The sequence below is a fragment of the Coregonus clupeaformis genome, unplaced genomic scaffold (assembly GCF_020615455.1).
Source record: "Coregonus clupeaformis isolate EN_2021a unplaced genomic scaffold, ASM2061545v1 scaf0112, whole genome shotgun sequence".
Lineage (NCBI taxonomy): Eukaryota > Metazoa > Chordata > Actinopteri > Salmoniformes > Salmonidae > Coregonus > Coregonus clupeaformis.
The window spans coordinates 244,523-269,507 of record NW_025533567.1 but is presented as its reverse complement, the minus strand read 5'-3'; the positions used below and the strand labels follow the sequence as shown (position 1 = coordinate 269,507).

At 42.4% G+C, this 24,985-nt stretch overlaps 1 protein-coding gene across 28 annotated transcripts in view; it reads right to left on the bottom strand.

Annotated features, from left to right (window-relative positions):
* Window positions 1-24,985, bottom strand: part of LOC121568909 (myosin-binding protein C, fast-type-like) — a 45,932-nt gene extending 20,947 nt beyond the window's left edge. For 4 of the 28 annotated variants that reach the window (XM_041879380.2, XM_045213444.1, XM_045213443.1 and 1 more), the window contains exons 1-9: window positions 24,884-24,973; window positions 10,186-10,206; window positions 9,675-9,710; window positions 9,547-9,552; window positions 9,378-9,398; window positions 6,379-6,399; window positions 6,006-6,020; window positions 5,505-5,525; window positions 610-630 (exon numbers count right to left, since the gene is read on the bottom strand). In XM_041879380.2, coding sequence (XP_041735314.2) covers window positions 610-630; window positions 5,505-5,525; window positions 6,006-6,020; window positions 6,379-6,399; window positions 9,378-9,398; window positions 9,547-9,552; window positions 9,675-9,710; window positions 10,186-10,206; window positions 24,884-24,905 — 184 coding nt within the window. In that variant the 5' untranslated portion in view covers window positions 24,906-24,973. Of the gene's footprint in view, window positions 1-609; window positions 631-5,504; window positions 5,526-6,005; window positions 6,021-6,378; window positions 6,400-9,377; window positions 9,399-9,546; window positions 9,553-9,674; window positions 9,711-10,185; window positions 10,207-24,883 lie in introns of all 28 variants that reach the window. The other 24 variants (XM_045213448.1, XM_045213455.1, XM_045213458.1 and 21 more) reach the window with 18 other exon arrangements.

The window sequence follows — 24,985 nt, the reverse complement described above, 5'->3', positions numbered from 1 at the left end:
GGATGCTTTGGCGAAACCATGATACTGTATCATGTAATGTCTAATCTCAACAGATCAGGGGTGAGTTTCCCAAAAACATAAAGATCATATTTAGCACTAAAGATAATCTTAAATCCATTCATGAGCAATAGAAAAATGATGATCTTTATGCCATTCTGGCATTTTGCCAATATGATCTTTATGTTTTTGGGAAACTCACCCCTGATCTCTAGTAATTAGTATCAGTCGGCGCTGATATCTGAACAGCTATCTGTCAGACTGATTCTCTGGGTCTAACTTACCAACAGATGATTCCTAAAGATCTCTACATAAATGATACAGTATCCATAAACCCATAAAATAGGCCTGCAGGATCTCTTCCATTACTGACTGCCCTATACAATGGTCTGTACTGCTACAGTCAGACTATGAAGGCCTTCGCCAGAGCAATCCCAGGATTCAGTAGTCTCCGTTTGTCAGTCCACCGTGACGGACACTCAGGTCTCCGACACACCAACAGACCGTGCCGTGACTGAGACTGACAGACATGCACGTTAACCAGGTGATTGACAAGAAGCAGGGAAGCACACAAACACAGAGGGGTAGTTGTGTATTGTTTCCTTTCCTTACCATCTCCGCCCTCACTTCCCTCTGAATGAAAAGAAACAATTGGTACATAGACATTAGTACTGCGGACAGCGAAGGGTTAAACAACAACCAAATATACTGTCCCTGTGTACTGAGTCTGTGACTGGAGAAAAAAGTTGCACCGCACGATGTGCAGAGATGTGGATATGTGAATATATGAAATACTAGATCATAAAAACAAGACATACAAAAATACATAGGCTTACCCATGATGACACTGGCATACATGCTCGTTCATACAAATACACACACACGTATTGATACATTTGTGCATTCATACAGTCACTTCACTACAATCCTTTTTGTTACAGTACCCTTTCTTGTCTCAGGGGGCTTCGCCTCTGATAAAAGAAAGTAAAAGGTTTTATGGTCATGTATGAGGAGAATTCTAATATATACAGTACCAGTCAATAGTTTGGACACACCTACTCATTCAAGGGTTTTTCTTTATTTTTACTATTTTCTACATTGTAGAATAATAGTGAAGACATCAAAACTATGAAATAACACATATGGAATCATGTAGTAACCAAATAAGTGTTAAACAAATCAAAATATATTTTAGATTTTAGATTCTTCAAAGTAGCCTCCCTTTGCCTTGATGACAGCTTTGCACACTCTTGGCATTCTCTCAACCAGCTTCATGAGGTAGTCACCTGGAATGCATTTCAATTAACAGGTGTGCCTTGTTAAAAGTTAATTTGTGGAATTTCTTTCCTTCTTAATGAGTTTGTGTTGTGACAAGGTAGGGGTGGTATACAGAAGATAGCCCTATTTGTTAAAATACCAAGTCAATATTATGGCAAGAACAGCTCAAATAAGCAAAGAGAAACGACAGTCCATCATTACTTGAAGACATGAAGGTCAGTCAATCTGGAACATGTCAAGAACTTTTAAAGTTTCTTTAAGTGCAGTCGCAAAAACCATCAAGCGTTATGATGAAACTGGCTCTCATGAGGACCGTCACAGGAAAGGAAGACCCAGAGTTACCTCTGCTGCAGAAGATAAGTTCATTAGAGTTAACTGCACCTCAGATTGCACCTTAAATGCTTCACAGAGTTCAAGTAACAGACACATCTCAACATCAACTGTTCAGAGGAGACTGCGTGAATCAGGCCTTCATGGTCGAATTGCTGGAAAGAAACCACTACTAAAGGACACCAATAAGAAGAAGAGACTTGCTTGGGCCAAGAAACACGAGCAATGGACATTAGACCGGTGGAAATCTGTCCTTTGGTCTGATGAGTCCAAATTTGAGATTTTTGGTTCCAACCGCTGTGTCTTTGTGAGACGCAGAGTAGGTGAACGGATGATCTCCGCGTGTGGTTCCCACCGTGAAGCATGGAGGAGGAGGTGTGATGGTGTGGGGGTGCTTTGCTGGTGACACTATCTGTGATTTATTTAGAATTCAAGGCACACTTAACCAGCATGGCTACCATAGCATTCTGCAGCGATACGCCATCCCATCTGGTTTGCACTTAGTGGGACTATCATTTGTTTTACAACAGGACAATGACCCAAAACACACCTCCAGGCTGTGTAAGGGCTATTTGACCAAGAAGGAGAGTGATGGTGCGGCATCAGATGACCTGGCCTCCACAATCACCTGACCTCAACCCAACTGAGATGGTTTGGGATGAGTTGGACGGCAGAGTGAAGGAAAAGCAGCCAACAAGTGCTCAGCATATGTGGGACCTCCTTCAAGACTGTTGGAAAAGCATTCCTCATTAAGCTGGTTGAGCAAATGCCAAGAGTGTGCAAAGCTGTCATCAAGGCAAAGGGTGGCTACTTTGAAGAATATAAAATCTAAAATATATTTCATAGTTTTGATGTCTTCACTATTATTCTACAATGTAGAAAATTGTAAAAATAAAGAAAAACCCTTGAATGAGTAGGTGTGTCCAAACTTTTGACTGTTACTCTATATGCAGAAGCACACACCGAAATACCCACACCCACACCCACATGACACTTCCGCAAATATGTATACAGGATACACACAAACAAGTGAAGGCTAAGTATTCAGATCCCTTCACTTTGTTACGTTACCGCTTTATTCTAAAATGGATTAAATCGTTTTTTTCCCTCCTCAATATACACACAATACCCCATAATGACAAAGCAAACATGGATTACAAATAAAACACTGAAATATCACATTTACATAAGTATTCAGATCCTTTACTCTGTACTTTGTTGAAGCACCTTTGGCAGCGATTACAGCCTGGAGTCTGCTTGCGTATGACGCTACAAGCTTGGCACACCTGTATTTGGGGGGTTTCTCCCATTCTTCTCTGCAGATCCTCTCAAGCTCTGTCAGGTTGGATGGGGAGCGTCGCTGCACAGCTATTTTCAGGTCTCTCCAGAGATGTTCGATCGGGTTCTGTCTGGGCTCTGGCTGGGCCACTCAAGGACATTCAGAGACTTGTCCCAAAGCCACTCCTGCGTTGTCTTGGCTCTGGAGCAGGTTTTCATCAAGGATCTCTCTGTACTTTGCTCCGTTCATCTTTCCCTCGATCCTGACTAGTCTCCCAGTCCCTGCCGCTGAAAATCATCCTCACAGCATGATGCTGCCACCACCATGCTTCACCGTAGGGATGGTATTGGCCAGGTGATGAGCGGTGCCTGGTTTCCTCCAGACGTGACGCTTGGCATTCAGGCCAGAGTTCAATCTTGGTTTCATCAGACCAGAGAATCTTGTTTCTCATGGTCTGATAGTCCTTTAGGTGCATTTAGGCAAACTCCAAGCGGGCTGTCATGTGCCTTTTCCTAAGGAGTGGCTTCCGTTTGGCCACTCTACCATAAAGGCCTGATTGGTGTAATGCTGCAGAGATGGTTGTCCTTCTGGAAGGCTCTCCCATCTCCACAGAGGAACTCTGGAGCTCTGCAGAGTAACCATGTCAGTAATCTTCTCCCCCGATTGCTCAGTTTGGCCGGCGGCCAGCTCTAGGAAGAGTGTTGGTGGTTCCAAACTTCTTCCATTTAAGAATGACGGAGGCCACTGTATTCTTGGGGACCTTCAATGCTGCAGACATTTTTTGGTACCCTTCCCCAGATCTGTGCATCGACATAATCCTGTCTTGGAGCTCTACGGACAATTCCTTCGACTTCATGGCTTGGTTTTTGCTCTGACATGCACTGCCAACTCTGGGACCTTATATAGACAAGTGTGTGCCTTTCCAAATCATGTCCAATCAATTGAATTTACCACAGGTGTACTCCAATCAAGTTGTAGAAACATCTCAAGGATGATCAATGGAAACAGGATGCACCTGAGCTCAATTTCGAGTCTCATACAAAGGGTCTGAATACTTATGTAAATAAGGTTTTTTATTTTTTATAAATTTGCAACAATTTGTAAAAACCTGCTTTCACTTTGTCATTATGGGATATTGTGTGCAGATTGATGAGGATTTTTTATTTATTTAATCCATTTTAGAATAAGGCTGTAACGTAACAAAATGTCGAAAAAGTCAAGGGGTCTGAATACTTTCCGAATGCACTGTATACCATACGTATGTACGCATATCAAGCATGCAATTAGCTACGTTAAATGGCGATCCTCCTGCCTACTTGCATCGAGTTTCTAATTGCGGGGCTGCACATGTCTGCATATTTTAGCTACGCAACTATGCAGGATCGCCATTTTGCCTAGCTTATTGTAGTTCTTGCGTTGAATACTGCGTGGGATGTAAATTAAGGCTTAACACATTCAGACTGAAAAGCTCTTACCCCCTGTTGCGGCTGGGCCTGTGTTAATGTTGCAGGCTGGGTCTGTGTTAATGTTGCAGGCTGGGCCTGTGTTAATGTTGCAGGCTGGGTCTGTGTTAATGTTGCAGGCTGGGTCTGTGTTCATGTTGCAGGCTGGGCCTGTGTTCATGTTGCAGGCTGGGCCTGTGTTCATGTTGCAGGCTGGGCCTGTGTTCATGTTGCAGGCTGGGCCTGTGTTCATGTTGCAGGCTGGGCCTGTGTTAATGTTGCAGGCTGGGCCTGTGTTACTGTTGCAGGCTGGGCCTGTGTTACTGTTGCAGGCTGGGCCTGTGTTAATGTTGCAGGCTGGGCCTGTGTTAATGTTGCAGGCTGGGCCTGTGTTAAACTTGCAGGCTGGGCCTGTGTTAATATTGCAGGCTGGGCCTCTGTTAATACTGCAGGCTGGGCCTCTGTTAATACATTATTTTAGCAGATTGAACTATCACAGTGGTTATGCTAGCATGTTGCACTTTGCAGGTACACAGACAAACACACACGCACGAAAGCACGCACTCTCCCACACACATTATGCACAAGTGACATGTTAGGCCAGAAAACCTCTTAGCCTCAGTAGCAGGCTGGGCCTCTGTTAATAAAATATAATGAGGATTTAGGGGATACATTTAACTAACATGAGTTGTTAAGCATGATGCACCTTGTACACATTTATAGAGACAAATACACCACGCACGCACACGCACACGCACACACACACACACACTCTCTGTTCAAGTGGGCCCCGTGTAGCTCAGCTGGTAGAGCATGGCGCTTGCAACGCCAGGGTTGTTGGTTCGATTCCCACGGGGGGCCAGTATGAAAATGTATGCACTCACTAACTGTAAGTCGCTCTGGATAAGAGCATCTGCTAAATGACTAAAATGTAAAAATGTAAATGACACCCTAGGTCAGAAAAGCTCTTACCATCTATAACAGGCTGTTAATGAAAATGATACGATTTTAGGCAGGGTGTGAAATAACTTAGTAATGCTAGCATGATGCACCAGACACCCATACATCAACATACACTCACACAGGTAACACATTCACTAACATGACTAGTAATGCTAGCATGATGCACATTGCACACACACTCTGTACAAGTAACACATCCAGCCAGAAAAGCTTACCCTCTGGAGCAGGCTGGGCCTCTGTTAATGAAAATTATAAGATTTTAATGTTAGCATGATGTAACTTGTACACACAAACAGGGCCGGCTCCAGGCATAAGAGACAAAAGCGGTCACTTAGGGCCTCAGGCCGCTAGGGGGCCCCCAAACCCCCTCCCCCAAATAAAACTCAGTCGGGGTCTCAACTTACTGTTGAATAATAGAATACAAGGTGCAAGTTCGACATTTTTCTCTTGTTATGTCAGTCACTCAATATGCCATATCAGCTAACAACTTTTAGATTGGTAAATTAGTCTAGCCAGCTATCTAAACTTGTAGTAATCATGGCCGAATACCGACCGGTCACGCAGGGCATGTGCCCAGAGGCCCTGAACTCCAGGGGCCCCCATTGATTTTGTTAGTCAACCAAATCTCGCTCAGGGCCCCCAACAGGCTAGAGCCGGTCCTGCACACAAACAAACACACTTATACAAGTGACACATTAGGCCAGAAAAGCTCTTACCATCTGTAACACCATCTGTTAATGAAAATGATCAGATATTAAGCAGGGCATTAATTGAGCATGAGTATAATTAGAATTTAGAATGAAAAACTGTTTTGTCCATTTGTAAAGCTAGCATGATGCACCTTATACACACATATCCACACATACATAAACACATAGTCACACAGGTACACTTCCACATAATAGTATGCGCACACATACAAGTAACACATTCAGCTAGAGAAGCACTTACCCTCTGCAGCAGGCTGGTTTTAGGGGATGAACTGAATAAGTAGTATTGCACCTTGTAAGCATTCACACAGACAAACACACACACACACTCACACCCACATTCCGTACAAGTGACATGTTAGGCCAGAAAAGCTCTTACCCTCTATAGCAGACCTGGCTTCTGCCAAGAAAATTAAGGGCTTTTAGAAGAGGAACTTGAGTAATTGCTGAGTAAATATGGCATGATTTACACACACACACACACCTGTTCATACAGAATGCTATCTTTGTACATTGCATACACTCACGTAAGTATCACATTCAGCCAGAAAAGCTCTTACCCTTTATTACAGGTGGCTCTTCTGCCAATATAAATAAGAGGGTTTAAGTGAGAGGAACCGGACTTAAATATTGAGTAGAGCTGCCTTACATGATGCAATATGAACTCACACATAGGGTACACATACGCAACTAACACATTTAGCCAGAAAAGCTCTTACTCTCCTTAACAGGTTCGACCTCTGTCTACACTACCGGTCAAAAGTTTTAGAACACCTACTCATTCAAGGGTTTTTCTTTATTTTTACTATTTTCTACATTGTAACTACATCAAAACTATTAAATACCACATATGGAATCATGTAGTAACCAAAAAAGTGTTAAACAAATCAAAATATATTTTATATTTGAGATTCTTCAAATAGCTACCCTTTGCCTTGATGACAGCTTTGCACACTCTTGGCATTCTCTCAACCAGCTTCATGAGGCAGTCACCTGGAATGCATTTCAATTAACAGGTGTGCCTTCTTAAAAGTTAATTTGTGGAATTTCTTTCCTTCTTAATGCGTTTGAGCCAATCAGTTGTGTTGTGAGGATAGCCCTATTTGGTAAAAGACCAAGTCCATATTGTGGCAAGAACAGCTCAAATAAGCAAAGAGAAATGATAGTCCATCATTACTTTAAGACATGAAGGTCAGTCAATACGGAAAAGTTCAAGAACTTTGAAAGTTTCTTCAAATGCAGTCGCAAAAACCATCAAGCGCTATGATGAAACTGGCTCTCATGATGACCGCCACAGGAATGGAAGACCCAGAGTTACCTCTGCTGCAGAGGATAAGTTCATTAGAGTTACCAGCCTCAGAAATTGCAGCCCAAATAAATGCTTCACAGAGGTCAAGTAACAGACACATCTCAACATCAACTGTTCAGAGGAGACTATGTGAATCAGGCCTTTATGGTCGAATTGCTGCAAAGAAACCACTACTAAAGGACAACTATAAGAAGAAGAGACTTGCTTGGGCCAAGAAACTCGAGCAATGGACATTAGACCGCTGGAAAATGTGTCCTTTCGTCTGGAGTCCAAATTTGAGATTTTTGGTTCCAACCGCCGCGTCTTTGTGAGGCGCAATGTGGGTGAACGGATGATCTCCGCATGTGTAGTTCCCACCGTAAAGCATGGAGGAGGAGGTGTTATGGTGTGGGGGTGCTTTGCTGGTGACACTGTCTGTGATTTATTTAGAATTCAAGGCACACTTAACCAGCATGGCTACCACAGCATTCTGCAGAGATACACCATCCCATCTGGTTTGTGCTTAGTGGGACTATAATTTATTTTTCAACAGGACAATGACCCAACACACCTCCAGGCTGTGTAAGGGCTATTTGGAGAGTGATGGAGTACTGTATCAGATGACCTGGCCTCCACAATCCCCCGACCTGAGTCGGACCGCAGAGTGAAGGAAAAGCAGCCAACAAGTGCTCAGCATATGTGGGAACTCCTTCAAGACTGTTGGAAAAGCATTCCAGGTGAAAACCCTTGAATGAGTAGGTGTTCTAAGACTTTTGACCAGTAGTGTATACAATGACAGAATTTCAGTGAGATGAACTAGACTGTACCAAACGGACTGAGTCTGTTGTAGGTTCTTAATTTGATCCCTCTTTTGTTGATCAGAATTTTCCTGCACGGCAGGAAATGCAAACTTGTAGCGTATTCAAGGTTTAAAAAGCCTTCTAAAGTTTGTAATTTCCACTTTAAAATGTCAGACTTGATTTGCCCTAACGTCAAATGTATCAACCCCTACAAAAAATATCCATTAATTATAATCAACATAATAATTCACATTTCCTGTTACTGCAGGATTATTTTCCTGCTGTAGCGATCTGGCTCAAATTAAGATTCCTCACACACACACATACAACTACTTGTATACCCACAAGCAAATACCTCCACCATCTCTCTGATGAACCGTAGATAACACACTGACTTCAACTTAATGCTGTGTGTATACTATATACTGTAAAAATAAAAATAAAAGATGTTGATTCAATATAAAATTGCTTTTTGTTGTGAGTTTGCTCAATAACATTTTTGTTGAGCAAACTCACAATCCTATTGCAGCTGGTTGTTTTACAAATGTACGTTGAATCAACTTTTTTTTTTTTTGTGTACACACACATGAACACGCACAATAAATAATAATACCACACCCCATACACACACACACAATAAATATAATACCACACCCCATACACACACGCACAATAAATAATAATACCACACACGCACAATAAAATAAAGTAAAAAACTGTTTGATGTCTTCTGTGCCTATATGAATGTACCCTACGATGTAACTGTAATGATGAGATAGATGTTCTTCTTCTTTGTTTTTATATTTTATCTCGCTGTGTTCAACCGTGTTGGATCTTTCCTAGCCATCTTGTTTCAAGAGGACCACAATAGAAATAAGTCCCAGACTTTATTGTGTGTTATCCTCAGTGATTTTACTCATGGCTTTTTCAAGTTCTATGTGTGCTTGTTTTTTTTTAACACACTCCAGTGCTTGCCAAAATAACCCACATAACAAGCATAACCTCAACCTTAACATAGGTAGCTCTTACTAACTGATTAAACTGTTATCTCGGGTAATAAAAATAATAATTAGTAATATATCATTTAAATGAATATAGTTTGTTTTTTCAGGTATAAACCAGTAGGAAATTGTGATAGCAGTGAATATAAACATGTGTGAAGCCTAAGTTAAGTGTACTGGCATGCTATCTGATCAACACTGTCGTGGTGCGTGGTGAGAATCATGCATGGCCACTCTCAGTCTCATCCCCACAGAAAGCTACTTCTGTGATTGGTCTTAGAGGCCTTACCATGATCCTCCGCTGGCTTCGCTGAATGAGGGAAAACAGTTAACCCACATTACATTGGAATGATGACGGGATGATTATGCCCTACTGACTCTAACACAACTAACAAAAACACACACAAAGGGACACAGGTTAACACACACACACACACACATGCTCTGTTCTCACCCACCCTTATCTGGCAAAAAATAAAAAGGAGAAAAATAAAATCAGACATATTGATTTTAGTATAGGCCTAAGAATTCACTGAAGTATTTCAAGTATCAGGATTTGTCATCCATTTGTCATGAGTGGACTCACCAGCAGGTGCTGCTGCAGCCTTATCTGTCTTGGCCGCTACAATTGAAGGACAAACATATACAATAATTAATTGTTACATCCTGAGTGACATAAGTTTTCATCAGTTGTATGTAGAGGTTCTGTAAAGAGAGCAAGAGTTAGATTCCAACCATACCATCTCGAAAACATCATGGACCATTAAACTTACAATATAGTTAATATAATATAAAATAATCACAGCTGTGAATTACCAATATTCGACTCCACACTGTGCAAACATGCATACATACAAACATTCACAAATGATTTGAATGCACATATATTATGTAGAAGTCTAGATATGCATAATCCACGCCTGCACACAGCACTGTAGTGTAAATTCTGAATGTTGATACATTAATGCATTCCCATGTACAATGTACATACAATATTATATCGGTACTTAGACACATAACACATAATTTCATACAATACACAAATACACATTTTTATGTAACCACATTCACTCAACCTTGCTTTGTGCAGTTCTTACCAATTTCTTCAGGCTCTGCCTCTGGCAAAGAAAGAGTATTGGAATTGGAGTCAAAGTAAAGTACACTGTATATGGAAACCAAGATTCGCATTTATTGGGATGACTCATGTACTGGAGGCAGCTCTGCCATGTAGTCACTAGCTGGCACAGCCACAAAGTCATAAAATCAGATTTTAAACCTAACCCTAACCTTAACAACACTGCTAACCTTATACCAAACCCTAACCTTAAAATGAATTTTGACTTTGCAGCTGGCCCATTTAGTGGAAATCGCTAAATTTTGCCTCCAGGACAAGATTAATCCCAATAAACATCAACCTGCTCTAGAAACAGTGGCTACTGTGTGTATATTATTGATAGAGATAGATAGTTTTGAAGATAAGATCATGAAGAATAATGTGACTGAAAAATATGAAAGAACACAGCCTCAAGACTAAGATGCTTTTGATAGGGTTTAAGACCATCAAAGTACTAATATCTGAGATCTACAATACTGCCACAAGGGTGCCTAATGAATGTAGAGATTAAGACTTAGTTACTGCAAAACAAACTGAACCACACAGTAACGGTAATGATCTCTGGCTCAAACTCTGGCAGGACACATGGATCTGCCATCCAAAGCAATAATTTGTACAGACAGTGTCCTTGTTCAGAGCACCTGTTAAAGTGATAACAGAAATAGTCTCAGTGCCTTGGGATTTGTAGTCAGCAAAATCTATTAAACAACCCAACCACAGAATTTAGAACATCAACCAGGTCTCCCGAACCATCCCCATCTGATCAATCACAACTGACTTTGCAGAACTATTGTCCCATGAGTGCAATTCTGAGATTTCAGCCTTGGCCTTGGCACTCTGGTTGTTTTGCATGACCCTGGCTGTGTTCTCAGTGTTGGCATACTGAGCAGCCGACACGTCTATTTTTGATAAGGTTTGTTTTTCAGGCAGCAATCTGTTAACGGTTCTCAGCACATGTAGTTTTAGCCCTGGCAACACCCACCGTCTTAGGTCTCGAGGGGTCTTTGACGCACAGGGCATTAAATGGTATCTTTAGCCCAGGTTCCGGGCCTTTGCAGCAGGCCCAGTTCATAGATGGAAGGTAAGTGGGTCAGTGAATTTCTGGTGCTCCATTCGCTGCTCAGTCCACTGTTGTTGACTAGGATGGGAGTTATGCACCATAGAGAACATGCCATGAGACGGTAAGCCCCGATGACAAGGCCTTGTGTCCAAAGCTGGCACAAAGGATTTGTTAAACCACCCATCATGACATTGTTAAAGGACAGGAGAAATATGGAACATGTAGTAACTGCACGGTCTCCTCTGTGACAACAGTGTAGAAGTCAGCAATCAAAATGACAAATCCTGTCCCTATACTACAGTATGTTCCAGGATGGTGGTTAACAGTAAATTGATAGATGAGACCATCCCTAGATTCCACTGCTATTTGCACTGCCCCCCCACCCCATCCTTTGTACGCTGCTGCTACTCTGTTAATTATTTATGCATAGTCACTTTAACTCTACCCACATGTACATATTACCTCAACTACCTCAACTAGCCGGTGCCCCCGCACATTGACTCTGCAACGGTACCCCCCTGTATATATAGCCTCCCTACTGTTATTTTATTTTACCTCTGCTCTTTTTTTTCTCAACACTTTTTTTGTTGTTGTTTTATTTGTTTTGTTAAAAATAAATGCACTGTTGGTTAAGGGCTGTAAGTAAGCATTTCACTGTGATGTCTGCACCTGTTGTATTCGGCGCATGTGACCAATAAAATTTGATTTGATTTGATTTGATAAATAAGATGGGTTCGGATACTATAAAAACAGGCCGGAATTTGACAAGTAATTGTCTTTGGTCAGACCAACACCGAACCCCTTCTCTCCTTCAGGCCTTCAGCCCAGTTTGGCTAAGGCTTATCTCTGGTTACGACCTGTCAGCACTCTCTCTATCACAGGCCGGCTCAGTGTCTCTCTATCTGCCGTACTCATACCAAAAGTTCTAAGTACAGCGCTAAGTCAGAGCAACCCCGACCCTTGAACCTCAGCGCTAATGCTAAAGTTAATGCACAGTGATATGCACACAGTCAATGTGTAACGTATCCATCCCTGTTCTTATGGTTAGTCTTGGTCATTTACGGTCTTATTCTCAATATACTGTACCTTCACATGGTAGATTTCCCTCTTTCTTGTCCTCCATCTTTTTTTATTCACTCCTAATACTCTCGTCTCACGTTCCCCGTCTTTTCTTTCCCTTACTGTCTGCTTTGTTTGATTTCTCTAGTCTTTCCATTTCTATCTTTTGTGGTTCCATAAGACTGTGTCCACTGGGCTTTTATGGTGTTAAACCTCTCTATTCATACTGGACTTATCCACTTCTCCAAGGAGAGAGAGAGCGAGAGCGAGAAAGAGAGAAAGAGAGAAAAGAAGAGAGAGAGAGAGAGAGAGAGAGAGATGAGATAAAGTGAGAAGGAGCGAGAGGGAGAGGTAAATGAGAAAGGCCATCAAGGGTCAGGTCCATCAGATATGGTCATGGGAAAGATGGATACTATGGTGTACATTTAACAAATATCATGACTCTGCTGCCCCATCACTGTCAAGCCTTCCTCTAAATACAGTTGAAGTCGGAAGTTTACATACACTTAGGTTGGAGTCATTAAAACTAGTTTTTCAACCACTCCACAAATTTCTTGTTAACAAACTATAGTTTTGGCAAGTCGGTTAGGACATCTACTATGTGCATGACACAAGTACTTTTTCCAACAATTGTTTACAGATTATTTCATTTATAATTCACTGTATTACAATTCCAGTGGGTCAGAAATTTACATACACTAAGTTGACTGTGCCTTTAAACAGCTTGGAAAATTCCAGAAAATTATGTCATGGCTTTAGAAGCTTCTGATAGGCTAATTGACATCATTTGAGTCAATTGGAGGTGCACCTGTGGATGTATTTGAAGGCCTACCTTCAAACTCAGTGCCTCTTTGCTTGTCATCATGGGAAAATCTAAAGAAATCAGCCAAGACCTCAGAAAACAAATTGTAGACCTCTACAAGTCTGGTTCATCCTTGGTGAGCAATTTCCAAACGCCTGAAGGTACAGTGGGGAGAACAAGTATTTGATACACTGCCGATTTTGCAGGTTTTCCTACTTACAAAGCATGTAGAGGTCTGTAATTTTTATCATAGGTACACTTCAACTGTGAGAGACGGAATCTAAAAAGAAATCCAGAAAATCACATTGTATGATTTTTAAGTAATTAATTTGCATTTTATTGCATGACATAAGTATTTGATACATCAGAAAAGCAGAACTTAATATTTGGTACAGAAACCTTTGTTTGCAATTGCAGAGATCATACGTTTCCTGTAGGTCTTGACCAAGTTTGCACATACTGCAGCAGGGATTTTGGCCCACTCCTCCATACAGACCTTCTCCAGATCCTTCAGGTTTCGGGGCTGTCGCTGGGCAATACGGACTTTCAGCTCCCTCCAAAGAATTTCTATTGGGTTCAGGTCTGGAGACTGGCTAGGCCACTCCAGGACCTTGAGATGCTTCTTACGTAGCCACTCCTTAGTTGCCCTGACTGTGTGTTTCGGGTCGTTGTCATGCTGGAAGACCCAGCCACGACCCATCTTCAATGCTCTTACTGAGGGAAGGAGGTTGTTGGCCAAGATCTCGCGATACATGGCCCCATCCATCCTCCCCTCAATACGGTGCAGTCGTCCTGTCCCCTTGTACTCATCCTTCTTCTTCCTCCAAACACGGCGAGTGGAGTTTAGACCAAAAAGCTCTATTTTTGTCTCATCAGACCACATGACCTTCTCCCATTCCTCCTCTGGATCATCCAGATGGTCATAGGCAAACTTCAGACGGGCCTGGACATGCGCTGGCTTGAGCAGGGGGACCTTGCGTGCGCTGCAGGATTTTAATCCATGACGGCGTAGTGTGTTACTAATGGTTTTCTTTGAGACTGTGGTCCCAGCTCTCTTCAGGTCATTGACCAGGTCCTGCCGTGTAGTTCTGGGCTGATCCCTCACCTTCCTCATGATCATTGATGCCCCATGAGGTGAGATCTTGCATGGAGCCCCAGACCGAGGGTGATTGACCGTCATCTTGAACTTCTTCAATTTTCTAATAATTGCGCCAACAGTTGTTGCCTTCTCACCAAGCTGCTTGCCTATTATCCTGTAGCCCATCCCAGCCTTGTGCAGGTCTACAATTTGATCCCTGATGTCCTTACACAGCTCTCTGGTCTTGGCCATTGTGGAGAGGTTGGAGTCTGTTTGATTGAGTGTGTGGACAGGTGTCTTTTATACAGGTAACGAGTTCAAACAGGTGTAGTTAATACAGGTAATGAGTGGAGAACAGGAGGGCTTCTTAAAGAAACACTAACAGGTCTGTGAGAGCCGGAATTCTTACTGGTTGGTAGGTGATCAAATACTTATGTCATGCAATAAAATGCAAATTAATTACTTAAAAATCATACAATGTGATTTTCTGGATTTTTGTTTTAGATTCCGTCTCTCGCAGTTGAAGTGTACCTATGATAAAAATTACAGACCTCTACATGCTTTGTAAGTAGGAAAACCTGCAAAATCGGCAGTGTATCAAATACTTGTTCTCCCCACTGTATACTCTCAGCTCTCTCCCCCTCTACTTCTCCCTATCTCTCTCTCTCTTTTTGAAGGGTAACCTCTGTGGAATGTTCTTAATCTCTCTTGACATTTCCCCCTCTTCCTTCTCTATGTGTGCTTCTCCTCCCTCAGATACAGTAGTAAGCCACATATAGTCTTCTGCCATGTGTGGCCTCATTTTATTAATCACTTTCAAAGGCTCAATCTTTGAAGTGTTCGCTAATTTCAGCACTGATCCAGGCCACAATGTACACTACCAGTCAAAAGTTTGTTCACACCTACTCATTCAAGGGTTTTTCTTAATTTTTACTATTTTTTACATTGTAGAATAATAGTGAAGACATCAAAACTATGAAATAACACATATGGAATCATGTAGTAACCAAAAAAGTGTTAAACAAATCAAAATATATTATGTTTGAGATTCTTCAAATAGCCACCCTTTGCCTTGATGACAGCTTTGCACACTCTTGGCATTCTCTCAACCAGCTTCATGAGGTAGTCACCTGGAATGCATTTCAATTAACAGGTGTGCCTTCTTAAAAGTTAATTTGTGGAATTTCTTTACTTCTTAATGCGTTTGAGCCAATCAGTTGTGTAGTGACGCGGTAGGGGGGGTATACAGAAGATAACCCTATTTGGTAAAAGACCAAGTCCATATTATGGCAAGAATAGCTCAAATAAGCAAAGAGAAATGACAGTCCATCATTACTTGAAGACATGAAGGTCAGTCAATACGGAAAGTTCATGAACTTTGAACGTTTCTTCAAGTGCAGTCGCAAAAACCATCAAGAGCCATGATGAAACTGGCTCTCATGATGACTGCCACAGGAATGGAAGACCCAGAGTTACCTCTGCTGAGGAGGATAAGTTACGAGCCTCAGAAATTGCAGCCCAAATAAATGCTTCAAAGAGTTCAAGTAACAGACACATCTCAACATCAACTGTTCAGAGGGGACTGTGTGAATCAGGCCTTCATGGTCGAATTGCTGCAAAAAAAAACACTACTAAAGGAAACCAATAAGAAGAAGAGACCTGCTTGGGCCAAGAAACACGAGCAATTGACATTATACTGGTGGAAATGTGTCCTTTGGTCTGGAGTCCATATTGGAGATTTTTGGTTCCAACCGCCGTGTTTTTGTGAGACGCAGTGTGGGTGAACGGATGATCTCCGCATGTGTCGTTCCCACCATAAAGCATGGAGGAGGAGGTGTTACAGTGAGGGAAAAAAGTATTTGAAGGAGGTTCTCACCCAAGATTTGATGGTACATGGCCCCGTCCATCGTCCCTTTGATGCGGTGAAGTTGTCCTGTCCCCTTAACAGAAAAACACCCCCAAAGCATAATGTTTCCACCTCCATGTTTGACGGTGGGGATGGTGTTCTTGGAGTCATAGGCAGCATTCCTCCTCCTCCAAACACGGCGATTTGAGTTGATGCCAAAGAGCTCCATTTTGGTCTCATCTGACTCATCTCATCTCAAGAATCTCAAATATAAAATATATTTTGATTTGTTTAACAATTATTTGGTTACTACATGGTTCCATATGTGTTATTTTATAGTTTTGATGTCTTCACTATTATTCTACAATGTAGAAAATAGTAAAAATAAAGAATAGGTGTGTAGGTGTGTCCAAACTTTTGACTGGTACTATATATAAATTAGCAAGAGTTGTCTTAGAGTTGAATCTGTGATATCTTGCAAAGAACATACGTTTGTTTTATCGTATAATTAGAGTTCTATATTTTAGGCCTTTTGGTAATGCATCTACAGTATGCTTGGTGAGGATTCCTTTCCCTTAGGCCAATGTTAGAGGGCTTCTGAAATACCTGCCTATAGGCTCTTTAACACGTCTACAACCGTGAGTTAAAGGCAACAGTGAACGTGTTAACTAGAGACTGAGACCAGGGGGCCCCACTCTGACTAGGTCCCATTGGTAGCATGTTCTCCCATGTTGTGTTTATGGCGCTTGGTGCCCCTCACACAACCTACAGACATGTGACATACGTGTGACATACAGTGCATTCGGAAAGTATTCAGACCCCTTGACTTTTTCCACATTATTCTAAAATTGATTAAATTGTTTTTTTCCCTCATCAATCTACACACAATAACCCATAATGACAAAGCAAAAACAGGTTTTTAGACATTTTTGCAAATGGGTCGTTGTACAGTTGAGGTGAATCTTCGCCCCAGTCTGAGGTCCTGAGCGCTCTGGAGAAGGTTTTCATCAAGGATCTCTCTGTACTTTGCTCCGTTCATCTTTCCCTCAATCCTGACTAGTCTCCCAGTCCCTGCCACTGAAAAACATCCCCACAGCATGATGCTGCCACCACCATGCTTCATCGTAGGGATGGTGCCAGGTTTCGTCCAGACGTGAAGCTTGGGATTCAAATAGTTAAATCTTGGTTTCATCAGACCAGAGAATCTTGTCTCTCATGGTCTGAGAGTCTTTAGGTGCCTTTTGGCAAAATCCAAGCGGGCTGTCATGTGCCTTTTACTGAGGAGTGGCTTCCGTCTGGCCACTCTACCATAAAGGTCAAAGGGTCTGAATACTTTCCGAATGCACTGTACATGTCTCATTACTCCTAACATTACTCACATGTTATGCTGCACACCCCAAAAAATCCTGCATATCAGTAGGGGAGAGTGGGTTAAGTTGAGACAAAGGGGTGAGTTGAGCCACCCTTGTTTATAGGAAACCATACACACAATTCATAATTTGACCAAATATTTAGGAAGAAGTCATCATTTCATGGAGTCTATGAAGGAAGAAACCACATGGAAAAAGTGGTAAGCAAGTTAGGTCCAAAAAGGTGATTTTCACCAAGTCAAATGAATGTATTGTGTTAAGAGGTTTCATGATGCTTGTTTCTAAACCAAAGTAGATAATTTTAAGATTGTTCTATACATCAGTTGGGGTCTCTATAAGCTTCAATATGAGGACTTAAACCAGGCATGAAAGTGAATCCTTGTAGCTGTGTGGGCTAATAAAGACAAAATGTTTGTAAATGTATGTAGTATTGTAATTCAATTAGTAATTATTTTTCTAAGTGCAGAACCTACAGTACATACAGTATGTGATACAAATAGACTTACATCTTTATCTACACTTATCAGAATGTGCTTGTTTACCTATAAAAGTCACCATGGTATAATACGCAGGTTGGCATTTATCGTCATGAATCTTGCCCTGGAGGCAGCTCTGAAGAGTGGTCACTAGCTGGCACAGCCACAAAGTCATAAAATCTGATTTTAAACCTAACCCTAACCTTAACCACACTGCTAACCCTAATGCCTAACTCTAACCTTAAATTACAACCAAAAAGCTCATTTTTAATTTTCATTAAGTTTTACGATACAGCTAATTTTGACTTTGCAGCTGGCCCATCTAGTGGAAAAAGCTCAGTTTTGCCTACGGGGCAAGATTCATGAAAATAAACATCAACCTGCGTATAATGCAGGCATTTTCACATTTTCATAAATATATTCAACTATAGCACCAAGCGGGCATACTCACATAAGGACTCAAAGGGGAAATGTATATTCAAGGGGTCTATTTATACCACTGAGCGTGTGGTGGAGTATCAATGGTATTATTGGCATTTGGCGGGTATCCATGCTGGGGGCAGAGTGTGACTGATGGAGTTTCACCGTTTTATGATGAGGATGAAGAGAGTGATGCTTTTGGCAGCATGGGAGTACACTTAAGCCTCTGCTCTCTATATAGCTCCATCATTTGGTGGTTTTATTTGACAGTTCCGATGATATGAGTTATAGAGGTATATGTCATACAGTGGTTTCTAGACAAAGGGAGAAGGAGGGGGCATATTCTAAAGAGTAGTAGTAGGGGAGTAGGGAAGGTGGCATGGTGGTATGGTGGAGGGAGAGTAATGTAAGTTGAATGAATACCATAACATATATGCAGGCCTATATTGCTGGCATCAGGTCTTGCTATGAAGAGCATTAATACCACTCTAATGTAGTAATTCTTTTTGGTTGTAACTTGGCGGAGGTTGTGGTGGGTCCCAGCCAGGTGTATTTGTTTCCACTGTGCAGTAGGTGTGCTGTGTAATCGCTGCAGCTGTCTTTTACCACAGCATGTGTGGGCTATAGTAGTCGCTGGGCTGGCAACTATAAATTCATCTGTTTAACGAACCACTTTCATGTTTTCCAACATGGCAACAGGAAGAGGTGGGAGGAGATTTACTAGGGTACTACAGTACTGAGGTAAGCCTGTAAGTGAACATAGGAAGGGAAGGGAGGGAACCTGGGAGGGTAGTATATCACGCTGTATTTATCAGACAGTAATGATGATAAGAATTATAGCCTGTATGCATTCCTCTAGTGATGTCTCTCTCCGCTACCCCTCCCCCCGTCCGCTGGCACACGTGTGGGGTGAAGATTTATAGTGGAACAGCGGAGGAGAGAGGATGAGACATGGTAATAAGAGTGGTAGACAGGTAAAGGAAGACTGCAGGGAGAGAGCAGGTGAGAGTTTATGGTATTGTCGTAAATATGGCCGAGTATTATAGAATGTCTTGTAAATAAAAAGCTTTCAACAAAAACCACTTTGGCAGAGAGGAAAATGACACCTCTCTTTAGGGAAGTGGTATCTGCAGAATGGAATAAACGAGACCCCATAAATATCATCCCAAACTGTCCGCTATCTTTTCCATTAATCTCCATTCATTACCCTTCCCTCCGCATATCTCTCCGTGCCTTACCAGAGGGCGCTTAAAATAGGTCTGTCTCAAAGCGCAGAAAGAAACTTTTACATAAGAGGACATTACCAAATACTACTGCCAGTGTTCCTATCCGCCACAAAATGCTTACGGCGTGTTTATAAAGTCTCAGTTAATGACATATTAGAGCTTAACGGTTCACACTCTGATTGTAAACTCATCTGGCTCTCTGTTGACTCTGCATCTGTCTGTAATCCATCAAGCCAGAGCTGCATACCTGGGGGGGCATGGTGACGGCCCTGGTATGAGGTAATGCTATACTCACTGCCTCGGTTGCATGAGGGCGGGGTGTGGAAGAGGATGGAGGAGGCTCAGGAGACACCAGTCTTTCCCTGCCACTCTGCCCAGGCAGCAGGCACCAGTCCAGAAGAGGGGTGGAAAGGAGTGTGGGTTGAGGGGGTCAGTGGCGGTCGGTGCCATTTAAGATTAGGGAGGACAATTTAATGTTTTTATGAGCATGGCCTTAATTTTATTACAGTATATTGGATGACTGTCAGTCATATTCCAGTCACCCAGCTCAATGTAACATCGATATGTTTAGGCTACTACATGATATTCAAATTTGCCCTATACCCATCATGAGGTTGCTACAACCTAGCCTATAAATGAACGTTTATTACGTAGGTGCACAGGTCAAGAGACAAATAGGAGTAATCAAGGTGACACAGTGACACATTAAATACTGCCTTGTACACTCTTGCCTGCATCTAGCTGATCTAGGGTGTAATCATTAGTCCAAACAGTTTCAAAACGTTACGTTTTGCAACTAAAATGAGAGTTTTAAGAAACGTTTTGCAACAGAATTGGCTGAATGAATTCACCCCTGATCACACAGTTCACCTTCATACGCGCTCTCCTCCTCTCACATTTTCACTTCACTTGTGGACTTCAGTGCACAACACAACAGCTGTCTGTGACCAGGCGACAAAACCTCTCCAAGCATCGTTGTCACCATATTAGCTAACGTCATAGTTAACATACACTACATGACCAAATGTATGTGGACACCTGCTCGTCGGACATCTCATTCCAAATTCATGAGCATTGGAGTTGGTCCCCCCTTTGCTGCTATGACAGCCTCCACTCTTCTGGGAAGGCTTTCCACTAGATGTTGGAACATTGCTGCAGAGACTTGCTTCCATTCAGCCACAAGAGCATTAGTGAGGTCGGGCACTGATGTTGGGCGATTAGGCCTGGCTCGCAGACGGTGTTCCAATTCATCCCAAAGGTGTTCGATGGGGTTGAGGTCAGGGCTCTGTGTAGGCCAGTCAAGTTCTTCCACACCGATCTTGACAAACAATTTCTGTATGGACCTCGCTTTCTGCACGGGGGCTTTGTCATGCTGAAACAGGAAAGGGCCTTCCCCAAACTGTTGCCACAAAGTTGGAAGCACAGAATCATCAAGAATGTCGTTATATGCTGTAGCGTTAAGATTTCCCTTCACTGGATCTAAGGGCCCAAGCCCGAACCATGAAAAACAGCCTCAGACCATTATTTCTCCTCCACCAAACTTTACAGTTGGAACTATGCATTCGGGCAGATAGCGTTCTCCTGGCATCCGCCAAACCCAGATTCGTCCCTCGGATTGCCAGATGGTGAAGCGTGATTCATCATTCCAGACAACGTGTTTCCACTGCTCCAGAGTCCAATGGCGGCGAGCTTTACACCACCTACCACTTCGCGGCTGAGCCGTTGTTGCTCCTAGATGTTTCCACTTCACAATAACAGCACTTACAGTTGACAGCTCTAGCAGGGCATACATTTGACGAACTGACTTGTTGGAAAGGTGGCATCCTATGACGGTGCCACGTTGAAAGTCACTGAGCTCTTCAGTACGGGCCATTCTACTGCCAATGTTTGTCTATGGAGATTTCATGGCTGTGTGCTCGATCACGCAGTAGTGTACCGCAAGCAGTTTAGCAGGTACACCGGTGGCTTACCTTGAATTGGAAGTGTTGGATAGCCTTAGCCAGCTAGCTAACATAAATATAATTCCTCTCTGTATACAATGAAATACAACAAAATCTCTCACTCTCTCTCTCTGCTGCTTCTCCTTCATTTTTGAAGAAATGAATTTGTTCAAATCTGTTCAACTATTGTCTTTCTCTCTCTTTGAGTCAACTACTCACCACATTTTATGCACTGCAGTGCTATAGCTAGATGTAGCTTATGCTTTCAGCACTAGATTCATTCTCTGATCCTTTGATTGGATGGACAACATGTCAGTTCATGCTGCAAGAGCTCTGATAGGTGAGAGGACGTCCTCCAGAAGTTGTCATAATTACTGTATAAGTCTATGGAAGGGGGTGAGATCCATGAGCCTCCTAACTTTTGTATTGAAGTCAATGTACCCAGAGGAGGACAGAAAATAGCTGTCCTCTGGCTACACCATGGTGCTACCCTACAGAGTTCTGTTGAGGCTACCATAGACCTTCATTGTAAAACAGTGTGTTTTAATTAGTTATTTGGTGACGTGAATATATTTAGTATAGTTTTATCTAAAAAGGATCACTTTTAAATGTTTCACTATTTAAATTTTTATGAAATTCACTGAGTAGGATGGTTCTCCTGTCACGACTTCCGCCGAGGCTGCCTCCCCTGCTTGTTCGGGCAGGTTTTGGCGTTCGTCGTCACCGGCTTACTAGCTGCTGCCAATCCATTTATCATCACTCCACTAGTCTTGTCTAATTAATCACACACACCTGGTCCTTATCCCCAATTAATCATTGTATAAGTGTTCCCTCTGCTTCCTTGTCTGTGTGGGTGATTGTTTGTAGTGAGCTGTGTGTAGCTCGGTTGAGCTACCCTTACCTTGTTGTTGCCAGGGTAGATATTTCCCCTGTGCCTGAGTTTTGTTGACTGTTTATCGACGGAATAAACTTTTTGGATGCGTATTACTCTCCTGCGCCTGACTCCTTCTATCACACGCATCACACCTCCCCTCCCTCCTCTGAAGAGCCTCAACTGGAGGGGGTCATGAGAACGTAAACTTTCACTAATCAAATGGCCCCACCGCAAAACACGTTGGTGGGATATCATAACACTTTATTAGGGGCATTTCCCTGCACCATGCCCCTGCTCCAGACCCCAAAGGAGGGTGTAAAGATGCTGGTCTTTCACTGCATTACAGCGAATAATTAATTGTGTTATGTTCGCTCCCCCAATGAAGGGAAGCAGCGTCAACAAACAACTCTTCACCTGTTATCACCCCTCATATAGCCTGAGTGTAACTGATACCACGATGTGTCTCACAATCATATGCTGTATGTCCAAAACACAAGACATTCATGGCTATTCATTAATATCTCTGATAAAATATTCATATTTTCCACAACACTAGGTTGCCTTGGGTTGACCAAGTGCAGTTATTCCCTCTCTGGTCTGCTCAATCCCCTTCCTAAGGCTTCGCACACAGGCGTAGCCTCCTCCCCTAAGGCTGCAGAACTATTCTTAATGCTGTTTATTGGGAAGGGGGGGTGTCATATGAGCTGTGTGACCAACTGAAGGAAGAAGTAGGGGAGGGGAAGGCTCCGGGGCTGAGTTTAAGTTCAAGGGGGGTGTAAGGGAGAGCAGTCTGGAGGATGGAATTAATGTGGTGACAGGAGCACGATCTACATGATGTCATGATGCTAGATTGGCAACACATGGCTGAGACGTAAGGAAATTGGGGTGGAATTACTCTGAGCCAGCCAGCCAGGCAGTATAAACAGGAATAACAGTGGTGAAATTAAGGGTGTGTAAGGTAAGGTAAAATAATTAAACATATAGTAAATACAGTACAAGATATGCCCTTAGAAGACATTTCTATAGTTAATAGTCTATGGTAAGGATCCAAACAGGCCACACTAATCGGTTAGCCAGATGAAAGCGTTTAGCAGTAGAGGTGTAAGTGAAGTAGACAGGCAATCAGGGTCAGACAGATTGAGCCTCTGAGGTGCAGAGAAGTGATGTGAGGAGGTCACACCTGACATGGCATAACCCCCTCCGACACATCATCTCGTTCATCTTTCTCCCCTCATCTTATCGGTATGCTTTACTATGCTACTGCTCTACTCTGTTCTTCCACACTACACTCTTAGAAAAAAGAGTTCCAAAAGGGTTCTTCGGCTGTCCCCGTAGGAGAACCCTTTTTGGTTCCAGGTAGAACCCTTTCGGTTCTACCTGGAAAAAGGGTTCTACCTGCAACCAAAAAGGGTTCTTCAAATGGTTATCTTATGGGGACAGCCGAAGAACCCTTTAAGGTTCTAGATAGCACCTTTTTTTATAAGAGTATCTTCCCCCTCCCTCCCTCCCTCCCTCCCTGTTTGAGTCAGAGTCTCTCAAATTTCATGTTGCCATGTGATTTACAGTGCCTTAAGGTCACTGTTGAAAAGAGACCACAACATATTTTAGATCCCTGTCAGATAGACAAACATTACTACATACGGGCAATAAATTTCACTGACACTTATGGCAATGTTTTGTCAACAGATGCTGAGGCTGCAATGTATTCACAACTAATTCCATGCATACAAGACCTACGTATTGCTGGTGTTAATGCTGTCTGAGTATAGGCCTACAATGTACAAGTACTTGAACCTCTTTTCCCCCCATATCAACATTGGGGTCTATTACAGACATAGGGAGACTTTGTGGTGTAAAAGAGAACAGATCTGTGCAAATAATACCATCAACCTCATTATAATCTATAACCTCATTATAACAGATATGTGCTATTTTCGATAGTGTCAAATAGATGGTTTGTAGATGTTCAGTAGATCGATTATTTATCAACAACATTTTAACTAACTATCCATTCTAACCATAGACCTAACCTTAAACCTTATCCTAATGCTAATAATAATAAAAGTTCCAAACGAACTATTGAGATGAGATAGGCCTCTACCTTGCCACTGCCTGGACTCTCCACCATCACAAAAACAGACAGATTCTCACTATCTTTCCTGCCATCCACTTTTCTCTTTACCTCACTCTACCTTCATAATGAATGCAACCTATGTTAATTCAGAAGATTTCTGATCTTTGAAATCATCACTTTGTCATGCTTATCGTAACATTTCCCAAATTGAGTCAACAAATACGCCAATAAACTTCATCTATTACTTTTGTGGACGCTATGGGGGTATAAAGCGCAAAAACAACGGCGTATCACATTATCAACAACATACTATCATACGTGGGGAACCAGCCTATGGGAGTAGTAGAGAGTCTGTTTCGGTCGATGACAGGAAGAACACCGACCAATATAGATAGTTCAAAGAGGACACTAGCTGTACAACAGTGTCGAAGCGTACGATGTGTATGACTTGCTTACCTGGCTTCTTGGCTTCGGGCATAGCTTCGATTGTGTGTCTCTATCTCTTCCTCTGACTGCGTCGCACTCCCTCCTTGTCTGTTAGTCTGTCTGCTTTTCCTC